We start from the raw sequence: 19661 nt of genomic DNA, 5'->3' as shown, positions 1-19661 counted from the left end.
GAGTTTTCTTTAAAAAAAAAAGAAAAATGAGTGATATAAGCACTGGTATAGTGTGGTCTGTATGATTAAATTCTGTACACTGTCAACAAATAAAATGAAGAATTAAAACAAAAGTGAACTTTTTATTGTATCTGACTAAATAATACACCAACACTTCAGAATTACTGCAATGAGCACTGCCTGCAAATTTCATGCTTTGAGTGAAATTTAATTAACTTGAACTAGTAAAAATCCCACAGGGTTATATTATTTGTAAGTGAGAAAATAGGAGTCATGTCTGCGTGATTAGGGATGGGAATTTGGCTAGCCTTGTTTAATTATGGTTCCCCTTGAAAGACACATAAATATTTATGTGAATTTGTGCACTGACATTTGTTGCTGGACTTGAGCAAAGTCACTACAGATAACTTCTAAATGCACCTTCCTCATAGACACAGCTTTTCCTCTATGCACATCCTGTTGCTATAACTTGGCTTGTTTTCCTGACAAGCTAACCTGTAGGGATAGGCAGGAAAGGGAAGGAAAGCAGTGTTCATTCCTAGGTGATTTATGAACCCATGCATCCTTCCTTCTGCAGCAAAAAGTTGGCACACGCACACACAGAAAAAATGTGTGTGTGACTGTGCTCTCACTGGAAGAAGCATCTGGGGGAAAAACAAATCCAACCCTGAATGCTGCCTGTCTTCAGTGCAACTCCTGAGAATGTCACTGCTCCTCTCATTTCCAACACTAGCCCATCCTGTTTTCAAGTGCTGCCAAATGCCAGGACACAGATGAGGAACAGGGCAACTAAAACTCCGTAAGCCGACAGTCTCAGCACAATGGGCTTTATACGTACAACTTCTCTCTGATACTCTCTGCAAAAATTTTAGTTTCCTGGTAGGAAAAATTAGTAAGATTTAAAAAACCAAAGTCACCTGGACATGGCCTGCATGGATGGGTGCACATGTGTTACAGGAAGATTTTACTACTAGCCACCCTACACAACGCAGAACATGAGCTTGGATCCATGTAGCAAGAAAAAGCCATTTAGCAGCTGTCTTACAGCAAGAGGGGAAAAAAACCCAACAAACCAGCAGAGGGAACAGACACTTCACAATTTATTCTCACAGTGAATAACACCACTTCAGCTGGGTCAGAGTTGCAAGTGAAAGGCAACTTTTTGGATTTAACGATCCATTTTAAACACTCCCTTAAAGTGTAGTCATTAGTTGTGTGAGCAGCTGAGACAATGCAAAGGAATTTGGAAGAGGAAGAGAAAAGCCTCTCTCATTTCCTTTCAGTGGCAGCAAGCTTTCAGCTTTATGAATCTATTTGACATTGCTCAGAATAAAAAAAAAAAAATTAAAAAAATCCCTAGAAGTGTAATTACAGTTCTGAACAGTTACAAGTGGCATGACAGAAGGTAAGATTTTGCAGACTGAGCATACCCAGAGTGTTGGAGCTGCTCTGGAACAATTAAAAAACACAGACACTTTAAATGGTAAAAATGCAAGCTGTGTTCTGAGCCGGGGAAATTGCAAGTGTACTCTAATCTCATCTGATTGTCATCATCACAAGTGTAACAACTGCAGTGTTCTATCTTAATTGTGTTCACAATTGACCAGTCATACAAAAAGAATCTCAAATAAAATTAATTCCTTAGGCTTTTTGTCACATTGTCAACACACAATAGTTTCAGCAACTGAAATAGAAAAATTGATTAAAATTATATTTGCTGCAATATCTGCATCAAGGAAACATGCTCTAACTTTCCAAGGAGCTTTAGAAAGAGCCTACTTTTATTCTCCTTTGGCATACTTGGAGACTTTGTATAAATTAATTTCAAGTGGGGTGTCTTCTATGCTTCACTTCTTCAAGGATTCAGGACAACATGTTAGCAATGCTTCAAGGGCACCTCTGCTCCAGGAGACAGTGCGTAGGGGTTAAAATAAGGATGAGGGTCCACCTCTGCCCTAATGGCAGACATTGTGTCCCTCGAAGGGCCTATACCCACTATGACCATCAGAAAAGGCAAGGAAATTCAGCAGAAGTACTGAGGAAAAACAGACAAACAGACCATTATGAGTTGTGATTTGACTAAAGTGAGGGAAGCAATGTAGAACAGGAAGATTTATACTTCTGAGGAGAGTACTGTAATTCCAATAACCTTTTCCACTCTTGCATAAATTGAGCCCCCAGGCACTTGATAAAAGGCATGCACAGCACTTTTTTTGAGCAGCTGGAGAGCTCCTACTGCATACTATTTTTTTTTTAACAGTTCTCCCACAAAGCTATCGAAAATTGTAGCTGTGCTGTTTCCAGAAAATCACATCCTGGCTCGATGATAGAACAGCCCGTGGTGGCTCTATAAACAAAGTGGTTCCGTATCATTTAACAATTAATGGTCACTTTAGGGTGAGCCAGTCAAAATGTTTCCTTCAGTGGATCCCTCTGTGATCACTCCTACCAGATCTGCCTCAAGTGACTCAGACAAAGGCAGGCTGGTTACATAAACAGAAGGTAGGTGGCTTAACAACCTTGATCTTATCACAGACCTGTCAGTGGAGAGAACTGCATGTTACTGCAGAGCTAACTCACATGTCAATGCACTGGAAAGGAATCAGATGTTTTCCACATCCTACAATTTGGGAATGCTTTGCAGGGTTATTTATTGAGCCAGTTCAGGTTACACAGAACAGCTTCAGAGCCTGCTGTTTCCAGTGCTTCACCTGCCTTGCCAAGGCCATGCTTGCTACTGAAGAGTCATGAGAAGAAAATGGAGAATGAAATCAATTTTAAACTTGGAATGCTTCAGGATTTCAGGGCCTATATGCTTTTGAAAAATAAAGGAGGAAAAAAACTCCACATAAATCTCACTCTTTCTATTAACACCTGACTGGAAGCAAAATTATTTTAAAAATCTGACATCACTGCAGCTCAACACTCAGAGCTGTTCCATTTTGGCACTTGCTCATTCTTCAGTCAGGGGCAAACTTTCCAGCACTCTGCTTTAGCTTTCCAGGACACACATTTAAAAAAAAAATCTTAGGAAGCCACATTTAGCCTTTCAGATCACTGCCTGTGTAATTTGCAGGAGTAACAGGTTAGAATGACCTAGCTATAAATGAGAAAGATGCATCACAGCTGGACATCCTCACTGGTCTGAAAGCTTTTGCCAAGCTTCCACAGGCTTTTGAAACACAACCTATGATTTTCAACAGTGTTTCTACCTTTTTTCTCCCAACAGTGAAAGAGAAGAAACATGCCCACTCATTCCGCTACTATGCATTGGAGGGACACCCCTGCTTCCTTGCTCCAACCTTAGATGTCGTCTTCTTTCTAGCAAAGCTATTTCCAGAGCTTATTTACCAGTTCATTCAAGTCTAGACTTTCTAATTTTGCAGCATAATCTGTAGCTCAGTCACCCATGAAACTGCTGAACATCCTGCAATTGTGTGCAAATCCACACTGGGGCTTGTACTGCCTGAGCTCAGGTACAGTCATTAGTGACAGCATACAGCTCTTTAATGGGAAGCTCTTTAAACCTGCCAGGAGCATTTGCCTGAAAAATATCTCTTCACTTCCTCTCCTTCCCCTTAAATAGTTTAATTAATACCAAAGTCCTAGCTTTGGCTCCAGAAAGTGACAAAAGCAGGGATCCTGACCGTGAAACAGATACAGCACGGGACATGAACAGCTGGAAGGGAACGCTATTTTTCCTTTGTTCATTTAATGGCCCTGCCCAGTGTGAGCCTCCAGTCCCACTCTGTCCCCCAGGCTCAGGCAGCACCAGAGACACTGTGCCCAGCAGATCTCCCAAAGGAAGCAGGGGACAAGACCAGAGGGCACAATCCACTGACATTGGCACCCTTGGTGGTCTCCGGAGGGAAGGTGGATGGCTTGCCTGGCAGAGGGCTCAGGCAGATGCTGGCACCAGCCTGTCTTGGGCAGCAGCATGTGAGAGGAGAGGGGGTGAAGGGGGAACTCCTGTCCTCAGCCATGAGAGCTCTGGTGTCAGCTGATGGCAAGGAGCCCTAAGGAAGGGCGCTGTGCTGAGCCAGCCAAAGCATCTGCCCTTCCCCACAAGCACCCAGGAAAGGGCTGCTCTGTGCTCAGGGCCAACACAATGACCCAGTGAGAGGAAAGTAACCCAGTTGCAACACCCTCCCCACCCTCAAAGTAATCAGATTTGCTCTCTCCCATGACTTCCACATTTGCTGAGTGTACTAGGACCCACGTGAGTTGCAACAGCAAGCAGAGCTATCTGCAGTAAGACTGGCATGCCTGGCTGCTGCTGCAAATCCACAGATACCAGCAGAGGCATTACTCAGGCACCCGTGACCCTGCTCAGGGCTCCCACACCTCTTCCTCTTCCTCTTCCTCTCAGCCTGTCCAAAGGACAATTCTTCTCAGGAGCATCTTAGGGCTTTCCCCCCAATGGGTAAAGTCAAACCTCCTGTCCTTTGGCTGGGCAGCAGGCTGTGGCACCATGCATCCATCCGTCTGAGCTAACAGGGGCAGAATGCCCATCCTTCCTCTCTGGATTTACACACAGCAGCAAATACCAAACAGAAGGCACCCTGAGAAAAAAACAGCTTTCCCCCTGCCTTCTCTTACCCTGTTTTCCTGCAGTCCCCAGTCTGTACTCTCTTCTATGTTTAGCTGCTGGGCAGCCCATACATGCCCTTCCAGCCGCTGTGGCCACAGCACTCCTTTTCATCCCTTCACCATTACTCTCTCCAGGATATTTTGCCAATGGTCCCAGCACTCTCCTCCAGCAAGAGGTGGCCCATTACTGTAGAAATCTGCTAAGCAAGGATGTTAGGGGACTCACCCATAGCATACCAAGCAGGCAGCATCAGCTCTGTGCATCACATTGCTGCTGAGTATGGCATATTGGGAGACACTGTGCCATCCTGGGAAGAGCTTCTTGAGCTCCCACATGAAACAGACAAAAACAACATTCTTGTTGGTCCCTGACCATACAAGATGTATGCTAACTGCTGAGAAGCATAGGAACCCATGAAGATTTGTAGGAAAACCTTTCCAGGCAGGAAAACACTTCTGGAAGACAGTAAATGCTCTTCCTGTTCCACATTAGCATGAAAGAAAAGCCTTTCAAAGCTGCATGTGTTTGCTCAGTGGAATAGGATCTGCTGCATTTCATTCTCCTGGATGATGCAAGGACCCACAGCAGCCAGGAGGGGAAAGTCCTGGGCTCATTGCTCCTCTGCTTCCCCTTCTCACAGCAAGCATCATCACCTGCACAAAGCCTGTCTCTTCCTGCAGCTTCACTAAAAATTTCACCTGAAACACCTCTTCCAACAAAACTATGGCAGCTGCAGGCAAAATTTCTGGTTAACAAATCAACATCCCAAGGTGGTTCCTTCAGATAAGCCCTGAGCAGCTCCAGGCAAGAAGAGGCTGTACTTGCAGGCCACAAGAAGTGAGCTCAGCACAGCACTGAGGAAAGCCCACAGAGGAGCACAGCAGCTCCATGCTGTCCCTCCATGGAAGGCAGGGCTCATCCTTGGCACACACTCTGCACCATGGATAACAGCACTAGGCTATGAAGAAGTGTGTGGTTTGGATGGTGAAGGCAACTCCATCTTGGCAGTTCTGTGTTTTAAAGACAGCACTTTGGTGCTCTTCTCACTCCCAAAGCATCCTGAACTCTTATTTACAATTTCCCCCAGGCAGGCCATAAATCCAAGCACAACTAGCAAGCTCAACACAGTGTAAAAGGATCCCAGAGGCAGACTAATTACCATTGCAGGCTATGCAAGCCTATGCAGTTTTCTTCTGCACAGTAGCTATGGAAATTTTGGCTAATGGCTGCCACTAACAGGTCAAACTTTCCACTTTCTATTGTTCTGTTCAGGGCAGCCAGCTGGGAGTTCAGGGGCAACAAATCTCCAGGGGAAGAAATCAAGGCCATTAAGGGAAAGGGAAGAGAAGCTATGAATCATAAGAGTACTTCACACACTTTTCTGATACCAGCAGGAAAGATGGTAGTAAGTAAAGACTGAGAGGAAGCCTAACAGATTATATGACAACTAAAATCAAAATCACCACCAAACAGAAAACCCTACAACTCCCATTCTCTTGAGACTTTAGAGGTAACTTCTCTCCAAGTTCTCTATACCAAGGTGACAACTTCTTTTTTGTTTAAATTATTTAATACAGTAAAAACTCACTCCCATCATCTCTTGAGACAGAAGGTCAGAAGATTTATCAGAAGCACAGGTGCTGCATCTTTCACATTTTCTCACCTCCACAGAAGTGTGCTGATGTTCAGCCTGCAGCTAATTTCACACAGATCTCTCCTAACACCTACTAGCTCTGTTTAGGCATTGTCTATCCAGACAGCAGTGGTTATAGCAAACACCTGAATTTTAGAGGGGGTGGGGATAAAAGAGCAGACTCAAATCATTGCTCTGGACCAAGTAGTGCATGAAGCAACCAGAATATGCCATTTTCTGAATGAAAGCCTGGGCTGATAAGCTATTGTTTGTCTAAAGCAACACATACACTCTTTCACTCCAATCATAAAAACGTCCAGAATCAAACTTCTACTTAGTTGGCATTTACCCATGAAAATCATCAGTTGCAATCTCTTAAAAGTTAGAAAAAACTCCTCATCAAGTAAGAAAAGCTAACATGTTGCAACTGGGCTGTGAAAAATCCTGACAAGCCGATTATCCAGCTGAACATCACACTGGTAATCACTGAAGCCCATGGGAACCACACAGGTTAAATTACTTCCCAATAAAAGTGTAATGTCTTCAGTGGTAGTTTCATTTTTTGGGATAAGATTCTCACTATAGATTATATGAACAAACACAAGAGAATTTTAAAAATCATGTATCTTGGGTACCATATCAGGTATAACAATGAAGTGCAATACAGAGCAAACTCTTGTCTGTTGCAGTCAGGCCTCTTTCCCCATGGCACAGACCAAAAATAAAACAAAAACTGTGGAACTTAACACCACAAAATGTTCTGTGCAAAGTAAGGATACTATGCTAAATCTTGATGGGTTAAATACCATCCACAATAGGAAGTAAATAAAATTTTATGAAGATCTGTACAGCAACTTCCAGGATATAATTAGATAATACTTTTCCAGAGCCATAATAAGGAGGACAAAATTTTGTGTTTTCTTTGGTTGGTGTGGTGCTACCTGTTAATTACAAACAGCCAAGGAAGCAGAAGATGCTCTCTGGAACATATCCAAGGGACACAGATAGGCTGGTGGCATCGTGGATGCACTCTCCAAAGGTAAGGCCTCCAGAGGGGGTTTTCAAATGTTCTGGCCACAAGTTTACTAGTCACTCCAGATGGGAGCATGTAAGTATTTCTTACAAGCTTTCCCTCAAGTTTCTCTCAGAGATTGCTTTCCTCCTCATGAAACAGACAAAAACAGCAACAACAACATCCAAAAAAGAACCCAAAATTACCCAGCCAAAAATAAAAAGAGTTGATAAAAGGATTTCAGAGTCTTCTAACATTTTTGCTGTAACTTTGCAATCCTGAGGCAGGGACACAGGATATTTCTGCAAGTAATAGAGGAAGTTCTGAAAAAGTGCCAGAGTACAAACTGCTAGAGGCAGCCAAAGTGGTCAGTCTCCCACTGAGCTCAATACTGCAGGGTGAAATCTACTCCCATTATACATTATGGCTATGACCCAGGTAACTTCTAGGTTTAAAAAACAACAGACAAACCCAAACCACCTTATAACTTCTAAAATGAACTCTGAGACAGCTTCACAGGCGGCTTTGTAGCAACCTAAAGAGACAGCTGCAAAAATCCTCCTTAGAAAAATTTGACCTAAAGCTTTTGCAATCAATATGATTCTGGTTTGATCTCTTTGAACAAAAGCAGGAAGCCAGAGAACAGCAAACCTCATACTTGATAAAACCCCATTTGTATGGGCGTTGAAGGAATACTCACGCAGCGCATACAGGGAAAGGACTATTCCAGCCAGGCAAAATCCCTCGAAAAACCTGAGTGTGCTGAACATGGTCACATTCACTGAGAGTGCCACAGTCAGTCCAAATATCAAAATGAATATGACAGAGAAGAGCAGTACAGGCCGTCGACCAACCCTAAAAGTAAGGAAGTATGGAGAAACAGTGTTAAAAGCCAGGATGGACACAATGGATCATTAAAACTGGGCAAGAGGGGAACAAGTCAGGCAATCCCTTCCAAATATTACTACCCATTTTTAACCTTTGTTCCATTCTTCTCCTTTTTTTCTTACTAAATCCCAGATTTCTCTGCCAGCTTTACATTGACAAGTCCATCTCAGAAAGGATTAAGCAGAGACAGCACATTGTACTGGTGCTTGATTTAACCAGCCTTTTCAAAACAACAAAGATAAACAAAGAACCATCTAGGAACTACTGTAAGGCCAGAAATAAGTCCTTTGGAGATGAAAATCAACTTCTCAGAGTTTTCTGTAGTAGCACAGAAGGATATATGGTATTATATACTACATGGCATTATATATTTTTAGCTGCAGCGATTTCCTTTTCCCAAGAGACATGTGCTTTTCAGTCTCATCTACAAGGGCAGCCAGCTCAGAAAACTACTTTTCTTGGTCTCATTTGTTGAGGAGAAGCCTAACGACATGGACTGAACACAAAACAGGGCTCAGGTCACTCCACTGAGCCTCAGAGAGTCGATAATATAACTCACAGGAAAATTGTGAGCTCCAAGTCCTTCCACTTTGTATCCTCATAGCTGTTGGAGAGACCCACAAAACCAGCCTAACTGGAGGATAGGGTGAGAAATAAAAAACTTCAAAAACCATTAGAGGTAACAGGGGCAGAGGACTTGCAGCCCTCCTTTGCAGCTGCAACCTGTAGTTGCATGTATTGCTACAGTGCTGATGAGGAGGAAGAGTTATGCTACCGCAGGATGTGGGGGCAGCCACTGCAGAATTTGGCTGTTTCATGTCCAAGGAACATGAAATTTTTACCATCTCTTTTTCATATGTTTAGTGTTTATAATTCCCTTTTCTCTCCCTCTTTCTATGCAAGGAGAATGACATGAAGCATCAGAGCACATGGCTATTTTTAAGCAAGAATTGGATCATTATGTGGAGATTTCCAAAATTTTTCAACTTGTCAACTCCCACAAGTTTTCCAGTGGAACTGAGGATCTCTTTTAGTCAGCTCCATATGCCATTTTCACAAAGAATACATGAACTTGCTTTTCGTAGGCAGCTTTCACAGACCCATTCAAAGCAGACTGTCAGCTGCAAGCCAGCCATCAGGTTGGATGTCAGCACAATAAAGAGCATTTAAATCTCACAACTTAGTCCAGTTTCACATGCTGTAGCATTTCTATTCAATTATTTCAGCAGATTGTCACCAGCAGTTATAAAATACATTATACATATGCATTCACAATTAGAACTTTGGATTTTGCAGTACTTAAAATAAAATAAGGAGCGAAGGGCTGAAAAAGAGACATCATTATAATGTTTTGCATTTTGGGAACTGGAAGAGTGGACCAGTCATCAGTCAGGCTTTTCCAAAGTCACACCGAAGAAAATGTTGTCATGACTCCTTGCATGAAAACAGGTTTATCGTTATTACTAGCTGTAGTATCACCTTTGAGGCCCCTCAAAGATTTAACTTGTTGGCATTAGTCATTCAAAGCTTTTAAAACAGAACCAACATGCAAGCTGAAGAAAGCAAGGTCAAAACAGGCTGCTCTCCATCAGGGTACAAGCACAGCCCACTGGAAGATGAGCTGCAGTGGGGCTGAGGGTGGGAGCACAGCATCACTGACTCTGTGACTCTGTGATGCACAACACACTGGGGACTTGCTGGACATGGGGAGTGGCTGCTGCCTGTGCTTCAGATTTTGTATTTATGGAACACAGCCCTTGGGCAGGGAGGGGAAATACCTCATGTAAAACCTTGAATACAGAAAAAAAAAACCCTATGAACTTTGTATTATCAGCTATCTGCACAGAATTTTGCAGCCCCATTTTTGTTATGCCAAGCTGTAATTCATACCAATTAGTATTTGTGGAAGTGTTTTGCAGATGAAAGACATTATGCAAACACTCAGAATTAGGAACTTAATTCTCATCACAAGCCTGACCTGCCATTCCCTGATGTTGATTGAAAAGGACTTTATGCTTGGCATACTTCAGTTCTCTTCTTCCCCTCCTCCCACCCCTTGTGCTCAAGGTTACCCATCATTAGGACACAGAATTTCTTCTACCATTATACAAGTGACACAAATGAATGGTTGCTGCTAATGAAAAAAATCAGAAAATCCAAGAGCCTCCTGAGCCCATAAAAACCAACTGAGGCCAGAAAATCCCTCTGGTAAGAGGCATTTCCTCACAAGCACAAAACTAGTCATCTTCTTCACCAAGGCAAGCAGCACACTTCTCAAAAAACTGAAGCTTCAGGGCAGCTATCAGCCATATATGTGGTGATCCAGCAGTGTTTTGACAGGATGGTGTCTCAGAGCATAAAAAAGCACCTTTTATATGCAGACAGAATTATCTGTCTAACAGTACATGGAAATGCTTGTGAGAAATTAAACCATACACAATTTCCCTGGAAAAACAGCCCCAGGATGCTATCTGCTGCCATCCAAACTGTTCCAGGAGAGATTATTGTATCATGGAAGTCTCCACCTACAGCGCACGCGGCTATCTAGATCAAATGCTAAATGCTGCCTGCACAGGTAAATAACCAGGGATACAAGCAACCCCAGGCTTTTGAAGAATCTGCAGCCCCCACACGGTATGATAAGCAAATACATCAAAAAGATATTCCTGATGTCAGAGTTGCCCTGCAGGGGAAGAGTGAATGGGCTGAGGAGAAGAGCTGCTCTTCCCATACTCCTACGCATGTACCTTGCCACCCTAAGATAACCAAGCTTTGCTCTCACTGCTGGTCAAGTTGCCCTTCCCATGCCATTCTTTGCAGGCTCTCTCTTGCTTTTGGGACTGGAACTACTCAAAGGCTCCAAAAAACATCAGAGAAGGTGCAAAGCAGGGGCACTACAGGGCAATGAGCGGTACAGATTTACTGTCGTCTTGGTGCTACATGAACACCGTGCCCACCTGCTCCAGGAGGAAACTTTCCACACAAACCTCAACGGGCTCTGTCCAGAGTAGGCAGAATTGCCAGCAGCACTCTGCCTGTGGAGCAAGTAACTTATTCAGGAGTTGGACACAGCTGGTCTTCCCACAGCTGAGGATGTTTGCAGACCTTCCTCCTATAGATTTTACACACAGAGCTGTCCCAGTGTGCACACCTACTGTGTTTTGAGCACGGAGCACTCAGTTTACTTAGCAAATTGCTTTAATACACTCTATGCTTTGGCCGCATTCTGCTTTAAAAGCATCTTTCAAAGAGGAAAAGCAAAGCCCCTAATGGCACAAAAACCCCAAAACATCTTCTAATTATCTGAACTGGAGAGTGGTATATAAGTGAAATGAAAACAGATTTTGAATTTTTATAACACTTTTTATGCATTACTCTGTTTAATCTCCCTGGTTCTTGCTTGGGAATGACATCTTTTTTTCCTTACTTTTCTTTTTCTATCAGATACAATCTGTACAACCCCACACCTTAGCAGAAATTCAAGCTATGATTAAATAGCAAAGTAAATTCCATTTAGATCTTCTTTTACCAGCCCCAAACGCTACTGGTAAACAGCAAAAAACCTACTGAGCACAGGAGTTCTGCTGTGTCAGGGGCATCAGCTGGCAATGTGGACTAAACAGGAGTATGAGGACCAGCTTGGTGGCAGCAAACCATGTCCATTCTAGTCATCCACAAAAGGGTCACTGTTCCCTCCTGCCACCAAGTTACCCTTTTTCTCCTTTGTACCACAACTGGAAACCAATTCTCCTAAATTCACTAGACATTTCTAGATATTTGAAAATCAGGGTAATTTTATGCTGCATTAGCTCAGCTAAGCAGCTTGCAGAGGGGTCCAACAAGCTCATGTGGCAGCACAAAGTACACACTGGGGACAGAAACGGATGGAAGCACAGGATGCTCCTTTTGGTGGCACAGAGCTATTAAATCTGCTTACTGCAGCTCTCTCTCCAACTTAGTGCCTTAGGCAACAAGTTGTTCACTTATTTGTGGCTTATTTGTCAATTATAGCAGCACTTTCCTAACTTGGTAATAAGTCTGCTTTCTCTTCACTGATTCCATTTTAGGAAAGCCAAGCAAGATCCCTCATTCATTTCCCCTCTATACGTTCTCTGGGTTCTTGGAGCCCCATTTTAATTTTTAATCAAATTCAACTGTATTTCATGGTATTTTAATCAAATTCAACTGTATTTCATGCATGTTCCTTACTTCACTGAAAAGTCATTATTTGTCTCTTGCCCAAAGATTTTCAGTGACTATTCAGGAATTAAGATGCAATTTTGCTAGGAATGCTTGATCCAAATTACTGCAGTGCTGCAGGGGGCCTTTTCTCTCCCAACTGGCTGGCGAGTTGTTGAGGTTTTATAAGATTTCCCTAATAGACAACTCTTCTTTTCCTGTTTTAATGAATGGCAAAAGAGTTAACTTGGGGCCATTAAAAGCACCAACACTGGCAACTCTGCTGGAAGGCACTGAAGTGACTGGGACAGCACTGTAGAGCTATTGTTTGAGATGCTTCAAGTTTCCACTGAAATCACTTGAGTCATCCATGTAATTTTTCCTCCCATCTTCAGCAGTACAAGACCACCTTTTCAAATTAAAGCTGAATCCTCAGCAACACTGGGGTATCCAATAATGTTTTAACTGCCTCAATTCAAGGAATTATGATTTACTCTTTTAAAGCTTAATACCCCAATACTAGCAGCACATAAGTCAGTGTTAAATCCTTAACACTACATCACAATGTTTGCCTAACAAGAACTCTAGAAAAAGAACAATTGAAAAGTTTGCAAAAAATGGCTTTCAACTCACCAAAAGGTACTGTGTAAGCACAGGATTGACATTAGTCATGTATTCAGTGAAATCAATGTAGCTTCCAATTTCTTTTGGTCCTCTTTCCTTGTTAAGAAAACAAAACCCAACCCTAAACTAAAGCCTTTGCTTGTATAATTAGAAAATACTTCATTCTAGACTAGCTTTACAGCTGCAATAAATTGTGTCGGTGGGAAACAAGTAAGCCAAACATCAAATAGTTTGTGCTACTTAGCTTGATTTAAATTACTCGGGAACAATTAACACACTTTTACACTGTTTGTCCATCATGATTCTTTCAGAACCTTAAAAACCATTATGCAAAAGTTCCTAATGAATATCAAGTAGAAAGCACTCAAAACAACATTTAATACTGTTATTTATTTATAGTTGCATTGCATTAAAAGATTTTTCACTTACCAGTCAGCTATACATCCTGTTATCAAGTGGCCAAAGATTAATCCTACAAGCAGGGAGAACTTAGCAATGTGGACTTTCCAGGCAGAATCACAAACAAGATCCCACTGGAAGAAAAAAAAAAAAAAAAGAGATTGATAATTTGAAATAAATTAATACCTCAGATGTATTTAAACATACTAATACAGTGTAGAGTTCTTTCCAAAGGTCAATCCTAGCACAAGTGCAAGGAAATGGCAGAGGAAAGCTTTCCCCTTCAAGTCTACCCCCAGACCCCAAGGAGCAATGCAGAGAATCATTTGCCTCAGTGAATTTTATCAGATCCTTAATTATAAGATGACAATATCCAACACTTAAGGGTCCCCCTCTCCAGGCCACAGGAGGTTAGCCTAAGGGGAAATCTCCATCAGGTGCTGGCAGTACCTGTACTGGTGCTGCTGGAGCATCTCACCATCCCAGCCCCAGACATTTATTACCTGAGCCCCACAAAGCCCACCAGCACCAAACCTGACAATTTAAGAGCAAATGCTCCAATTAATCTCCTCAGGGCTGCTTGGAAATGTGGGGGAAAGCAGCTCCTTTGCCACAGACCCCTAATGGCCATTTGCTCCAGGCTCTCAGTGTCACAATGCTTTCGCTTTCAGAAAAGCATCTTGATTTCCCTAGGTGGTGGAAGGGAGATGAAGACTGAATAAAGGCACAGCTTGTCAAGACAAGTCCTGGCATGGGGCCTGACAGAGCAGCTGGAAGTCCCAGTACAACTTCTTGGGACAGCAGCCCCACAGTGACTTTTCACAGCTCAGAGACCAGACAGGTTCTGAACTGCCACAATAAAGCTATGCTAATACTGAAATTAACCCTTCTGTCCAAAGAAAGGGGGAATGGACCATTTCAGGCAACCTGTCACTAGGGCACTGCCTCATCCCCATGAGAAAGATAGGAACAACAAGGTTTCTAGTGAGGCTCCCCTAAACTCTTCTGAGGCAGAGGAAACCAGAAGAACCAGACTGCATTCCTGGCTTTAGCCCAACATCCTCATTGCCCTCAGACATGTAATGTAATCTTTCTTATGTGTAAAGTGTGGATAGTTACTCTCATACCCTTGAATAAATGTAAGAGGATATGTTTGCCTGTGGTTTGTGAAGTGTTCAAATATTGATGGTAATGGCAGCCACACACTTTTCATGACAAATAAGTACAGCTAACTTTAGAGTCAGATACTCCAGAATTGAAACTTTGCAGAATAAATGGCTGTTTGTGTGTAATGTAATAGTAGCAGCCCTTCTCACACCAGTAACTGAGGTTTCATAGACAAAAACACAAAGTAAAACTATGCAATTTATTTTTAAAAGTCAGATGCAACTTCAAAAAAAAACTCCCCTCAAAAGAGTTCAATTAGGTGCACTGCACTTTTAAGCATTTCCATGATGCACAGCCTTTCCACAAACAAGGCAAGACTCAGCCTTCTGTCCAACACCGCGGATGTCCTTGCTACAATATACACCTCTCCAAGAGGTATAGCAATTTTGTGGCTGAAAGGAATGTGCCAGCACTCAGGCTCAGACTTTTTGTTTAAATTAAATGTACTTTGTGTTCCCCACTCATGATTTGTAGAAGTTGGGACATATATGTCTCATCTTCCACCCTACAGACCGGAGGCACTAAAGAACCATAAGCAAGTAGTATGAGGAAGGATTTTTTCCACCAGATAGCTATGAATAATTTGCAGTAAAGAACTCAGCAAGGCACTGTGGATTGCTCTCCAAAAATGTTGACTTTTCAGAAGCAAGTAGAGGAAATGCAATTACTAATACTAGCAGTTCTAGAACCAATCTCCAGCTAGCAAACAAAAATATCTGCCCAGACAAGCTACAAACAAAACAAAATTCAGAAGATACATCTGAGACAGAGGCAGGCTTTAAAATTCTCCAGATTCATTTTCACAATCCAGAAGGTATATATGCTGCTTAAAATTGATAAATCAATTTTTTGGTAGATAAAAAATTAAGTTTATTAAAAAGAGAACAGATTTAAAAATTCAATCATTTGTTTTTATATTAATTGATGTCAGAGGAACAGTAGTGTCCTCCAAGTGCAAAAAGAAAAGTGAGATGTCCTGGTGCCTTTCCATTTTCACAGCTTGCTGCTGCTAGCCAGTGCTAGCAGGCCCTTACACAAGCCCCAGGCAGGGAATGTGCAGTACCAGATTACATGTAGGCAAAGGCTCCTGGCTGGAAGAGCCAAAATCTCATCAAGGGCTGTTGTGAAATTTCAGTCCAGGACAACAGATGTCAAACCCCTCTGGCACACTGGCACAGAGAGCAAGAGTTTAAAAGCAGGAGAAAAGTCAGTCTATCAGCTTGTCCTTCAGTGGTGCCCAAAACACACCCACTTCTCTGATTACTTATCTGCAAGTCATCCTTTGTTTGTTTGTTTTTGAGGCTATTGTCCAACTCCCCAGCTGCTCTGAAAACAAAAACATCTATTTCCTTGCAAACCCTGCATCTGGCCCTTTCCTGCCCTCTGTTAAGCCTCACTGCAGGCCAGCAGAACTCAGAGCTGATCCTCCTCCACATGGGCAGACTCTTACAGACCAGGCAGGCCCTGACCTTCCCAAAATACCTTCCTCTGCAAAACCCTCCAAACTTGTAAATACAAAAATAGTGAAATATATCAACAGTTGCTTTAACACACAATTCTGGAGAATCTGCCATGACCCCAAATTACTTGCTCAGTACTAAGAGCTGAATTATATCCTGGTTTCTCCTCTGGCAGCTGTCACAAACCAGAGAGAGGTCACCATGAAGCAGTTACCCAAAATAAATTTGGCAGGACAGTTGTAGGTGCCACCAGGGCATTCAGCTTTCAAAGGGAGATGAGAATAAGGAGAAAGAAGAAAAATGGATGCTGGAATCAAGAGCAGCCTCAGGTAAAGATGACATTAATAGGACAAAATACATATTTAATAGCAAGCATATCATCCCCACATATCTTAATACAGCAGCAGAGCAAACCAGCAGAACTTTGTCATGCTGAAAGCACAGTGATTTTGCCAGAGACCTGTGTTCTGTCTTCACTTCCCCATGGAAAAACCTCATCTTTGAAGAGCTAGAAATAAAGCAGGGACATTTATACAACATCAGTGCTGCCTCTCCCCTTACATACACCTGGGCTCAGCAGAGCAGAACAGAGCTGACATGTACCCACATGGCACAGCTGTGCCCAGAGCCATGGCAGGTCCTGCTCCAAGCACCAGTAGTTTCATCCTGCAAAGATGACACTCAGATTTGCTCCAAGGAGAAAGGAGTGACAAGTTCCCATGCAGAACAAAACATTGGGATGGGTAGAGCTGATGACAGTTCAAGTGGCACTCCAAGTAAATCTGCACTGGGAGATTTGTTTTGGCTGGAGAATGAACAGTAATCCTCTACCACCTCTTGTAAAGGGTAGATTAATCTGTTACAAGTAGGGAAACCATTAAATCCTATAACTGCTCTGGCTGAACCCCCTGGTATCCCACTTGGGAGCTGACAGTGTCAAGCCTGAAGAAAGAATGCTTCTAACCTTTCCCTGGGATTTCTCTGTGTGTGCCTGGGCTTTGTAAGCCTTTCTGTCCTCCATCCGTCCTCCCAACATAAGAAAGAGATCAGATAAATTGACTTGCTAAACAAAAGTAACTGTATTGTCATGCCAATACAAAAATAACTACATTTAAAATATGTTGGTGGAAAATGAACATTAAAGAGCAAAAGCTTCTTTTTCATAACAGTACAGCAACATAGAGAATTTTCCACTTATGCAGATGTGCAATGTATTGCAAGTGATTTTTTCATGTTGTGACAGGGTATTTTGGTCAAAGCTGAAGGAGTCACACCTTCAGGAGCCTAAAGTTTAACTGGTATCAGTGAGTCACCACCCATGCTGTGACTCACTATAATTCATGGCAAGATGGAGGACTATTAAAACATGGGATGATTGGGAAGACACCTGGCAAAAGGTAACACACCCAAATAGTAACCATCGTGTAACTTCTTTACAAAGGGTGAAAATCTGGACAGGGCTCACGTGGTGCATTAGTATTTGCATTGCTATAAGTTATGAAAGTAAAGTCTGCTGCATGTTTGTAACTACAAACACAAGCTGTGTGAATTAAGGGCTCTTGTCTCAAAAGCCCTTGCACTCCAGTGGCCATAGTGCTATCTGTGGCACCTAAGCACACTGAATACCCCCTGCTAACAGGTAATGCCTGCTGAGGATTTGGCTGGTTCTACCTTCACCACCTCATCAGGAGATATGCAAGGCAGACCCTTCTGTCCTAAAAAGGAGCAATGACAAAGCAGGAGAGATTTTCTAGTACTAGGCTAACCCAGAGTCTGGCACAAAAATCCCACAAGAGGGACACTGGCCACACATCCCCTCTTCCCACACTGTGGTTTCAGAGTCTGCTTCCACTGCTCAATGCCCAGGTTGCTGCTGAAAGAAAGCACCCCCTTCCCCAAACAGGTGGATGGCAGTTCTGCTGTGACTGCTCTCTGCAGTGGTTTCAGCAAGAAGACACCAGAGGATCAACAGAGCTGCTGCCTTGGAAGGCTCTAAGCCTGTCAGCAGGAAGGAAGCTGCAGCCTTGGTCCTTCCCCAGGCAGGCAGCACCTGGCTGCTGTGCCAGCCTTCACCCTCTCCATCTTGATGCCTCACACACCACTTGTGACCTCCCAATCCCTTGAGTGAAGGTCCCACTTGGGGAGCCCTGTCCTCTATGTATCATGTGTGTCACAGCAGCATCAAACCCTGCCTGGGGAAAAGCCACCAGCTTGCCTGCTCATCCAGGAAAGATTTTAGGACCAATAAATGAAAATAAGAATTGATTCTTCATCAATGAGGTATGCTGGGTCTCATCTTCCTTTGTTCCTCTCCTTCCTGTTCCATCCTTTTATAACCAAACCCTGTCAATTTACCCTGCACTAGAACTAGAATCCATCTTCTATGCCAACACCTTACCCAGTGAGACTTTAAATTTGTGATGCCTTCATATTATCTTACAGTGGTTTCTTTCCTAAAAAACGATCTTACAATGTTTTTTTTTCCCCAACAACCTGAACCAAAGTTAGTTTAAAAATAATAAAATAATAAAAAAATACAATTCTGTTTCTCATACAATATACCTTAAAAAAGGCAGAACAGTCTCCAAGTACTTATTCCTGGAGAAAAAGCTCCAAGTCAGGAGACCAAGCACTATTAAAAAAAAAACAAACCCAAAACAAATAGGAAAGCAAAGCAGCCAGCAGTTCTAATACAATATAGCTACCAGTAATTTATTTCCACAGAACTGAATAATCTAAGTAATACTCATAATTACAGCCACAGGACGGCACTGTACCAAGATTTCCTTCTAGACTGCTAAAGGACATAATTTCCCTCCTACCTTTCTCAGCCCCCCGCAAAAATGACACTCTGTCAGCATTTAATCTTAAAGAAAGTGCATGAGACCCAGAAAGTGGTGTGATGCTCAACTCTGCAGGAAATAACTGTGCAGTAAACACACACAAGGGAGGTTGCACAAGAAGCCTCCCAGAGGGATGCTCCAACTGCAACACCTAAAGCTGGGTGGGGAGTTTAGTGCCACAGGCATCTCTGTATCTCCTTCTCAGCCATGGCAACATGAGAGCATTTAAACTATTTAATCTTCAGGGTTCAGAGTAAGGGTGCCTCTCCTTTGAGATCACAGCTGGGAAAAGTACTCCTGATCTGTGTTTTAAGTGTCAATAAAGTGTTCTTGAGAATACATGGCATTTTTTGTGATCATCAGTATAATCAGCTGGGTGGAAATCTCAAGATAACATTTGAAAATAAGAAAATTAGGTAGAGTAAAAAACTAACAGAATTAATCCTGGAAGACTTGAAAAGAAGGTATAAAAATTAATAATTTTATCTTTTTTTTTACCAGCCACAGCCACATTCAGAACCAAACCTCTCCAAACAACAACTTTCCTTATGTTTTTAATCAGACACAAAGGGACTGGAAACCAGAAGAGTCATTAAAAACACAACACACAAGAAAAACAACAAACCAGTTATTGAGAGGTTTTGTTGTTTGTTTACTTGGAACAGTCACTCAAATAAACCTACACCACACCTACACTGGAATGCCTCAACCCAAGACACAGTCAACACCTGACTTTCAAGCTACTTCCTCTCTCTATGATGCTAGACCTCTAAAAGCCAAGTACATCTAACATTGCTCAGCTTTATCATAAGTGGATGCTTTTGCTGAGATCTTTGAACAGCGCCTAAGCTCTTAGAACCTAATA

At 42.5% G+C, this 19661-nt stretch overlaps 1 protein-coding gene across 3 annotated transcripts in view; it reads right to left on the bottom strand.

Annotated features, from left to right (window-relative positions):
• The window catches only part of SLC22A23 (solute carrier family 22 member 23), a 108830-nt gene that overhangs the window by 78104 nt on the left and 11065 nt on the right, over nucleotides 1-19661 (bottom strand). For all 3 annotated transcript variants that reach the window (XM_071452781.1, XM_071452788.1, XM_071452795.1), the window contains exons 2-3: nucleotides 13357-13460; nucleotides 7937-8091 (exon numbers count right to left, since the gene is read on the bottom strand). In XM_071452781.1, coding sequence (XP_071308882.1) covers nucleotides 7937-8091; nucleotides 13357-13460 — 259 coding nt within the window. The remainder of the gene's footprint in view (nucleotides 1-7936; nucleotides 8092-13356; nucleotides 13461-19661) is intronic.

The sequence above is a fragment of the Agelaius tricolor genome, unplaced genomic scaffold (assembly GCF_023055355.1).
Source record: "Agelaius tricolor isolate 1412-34295 unplaced genomic scaffold, bAgeTri1.0.p SCAF_2, whole genome shotgun sequence".
NCBI lineage: Eukaryota > Metazoa > Chordata > Aves > Passeriformes > Icteridae > Agelaius > Agelaius tricolor.
This window is presented reverse-complemented; position numbering and strand designations above follow the sequence as displayed.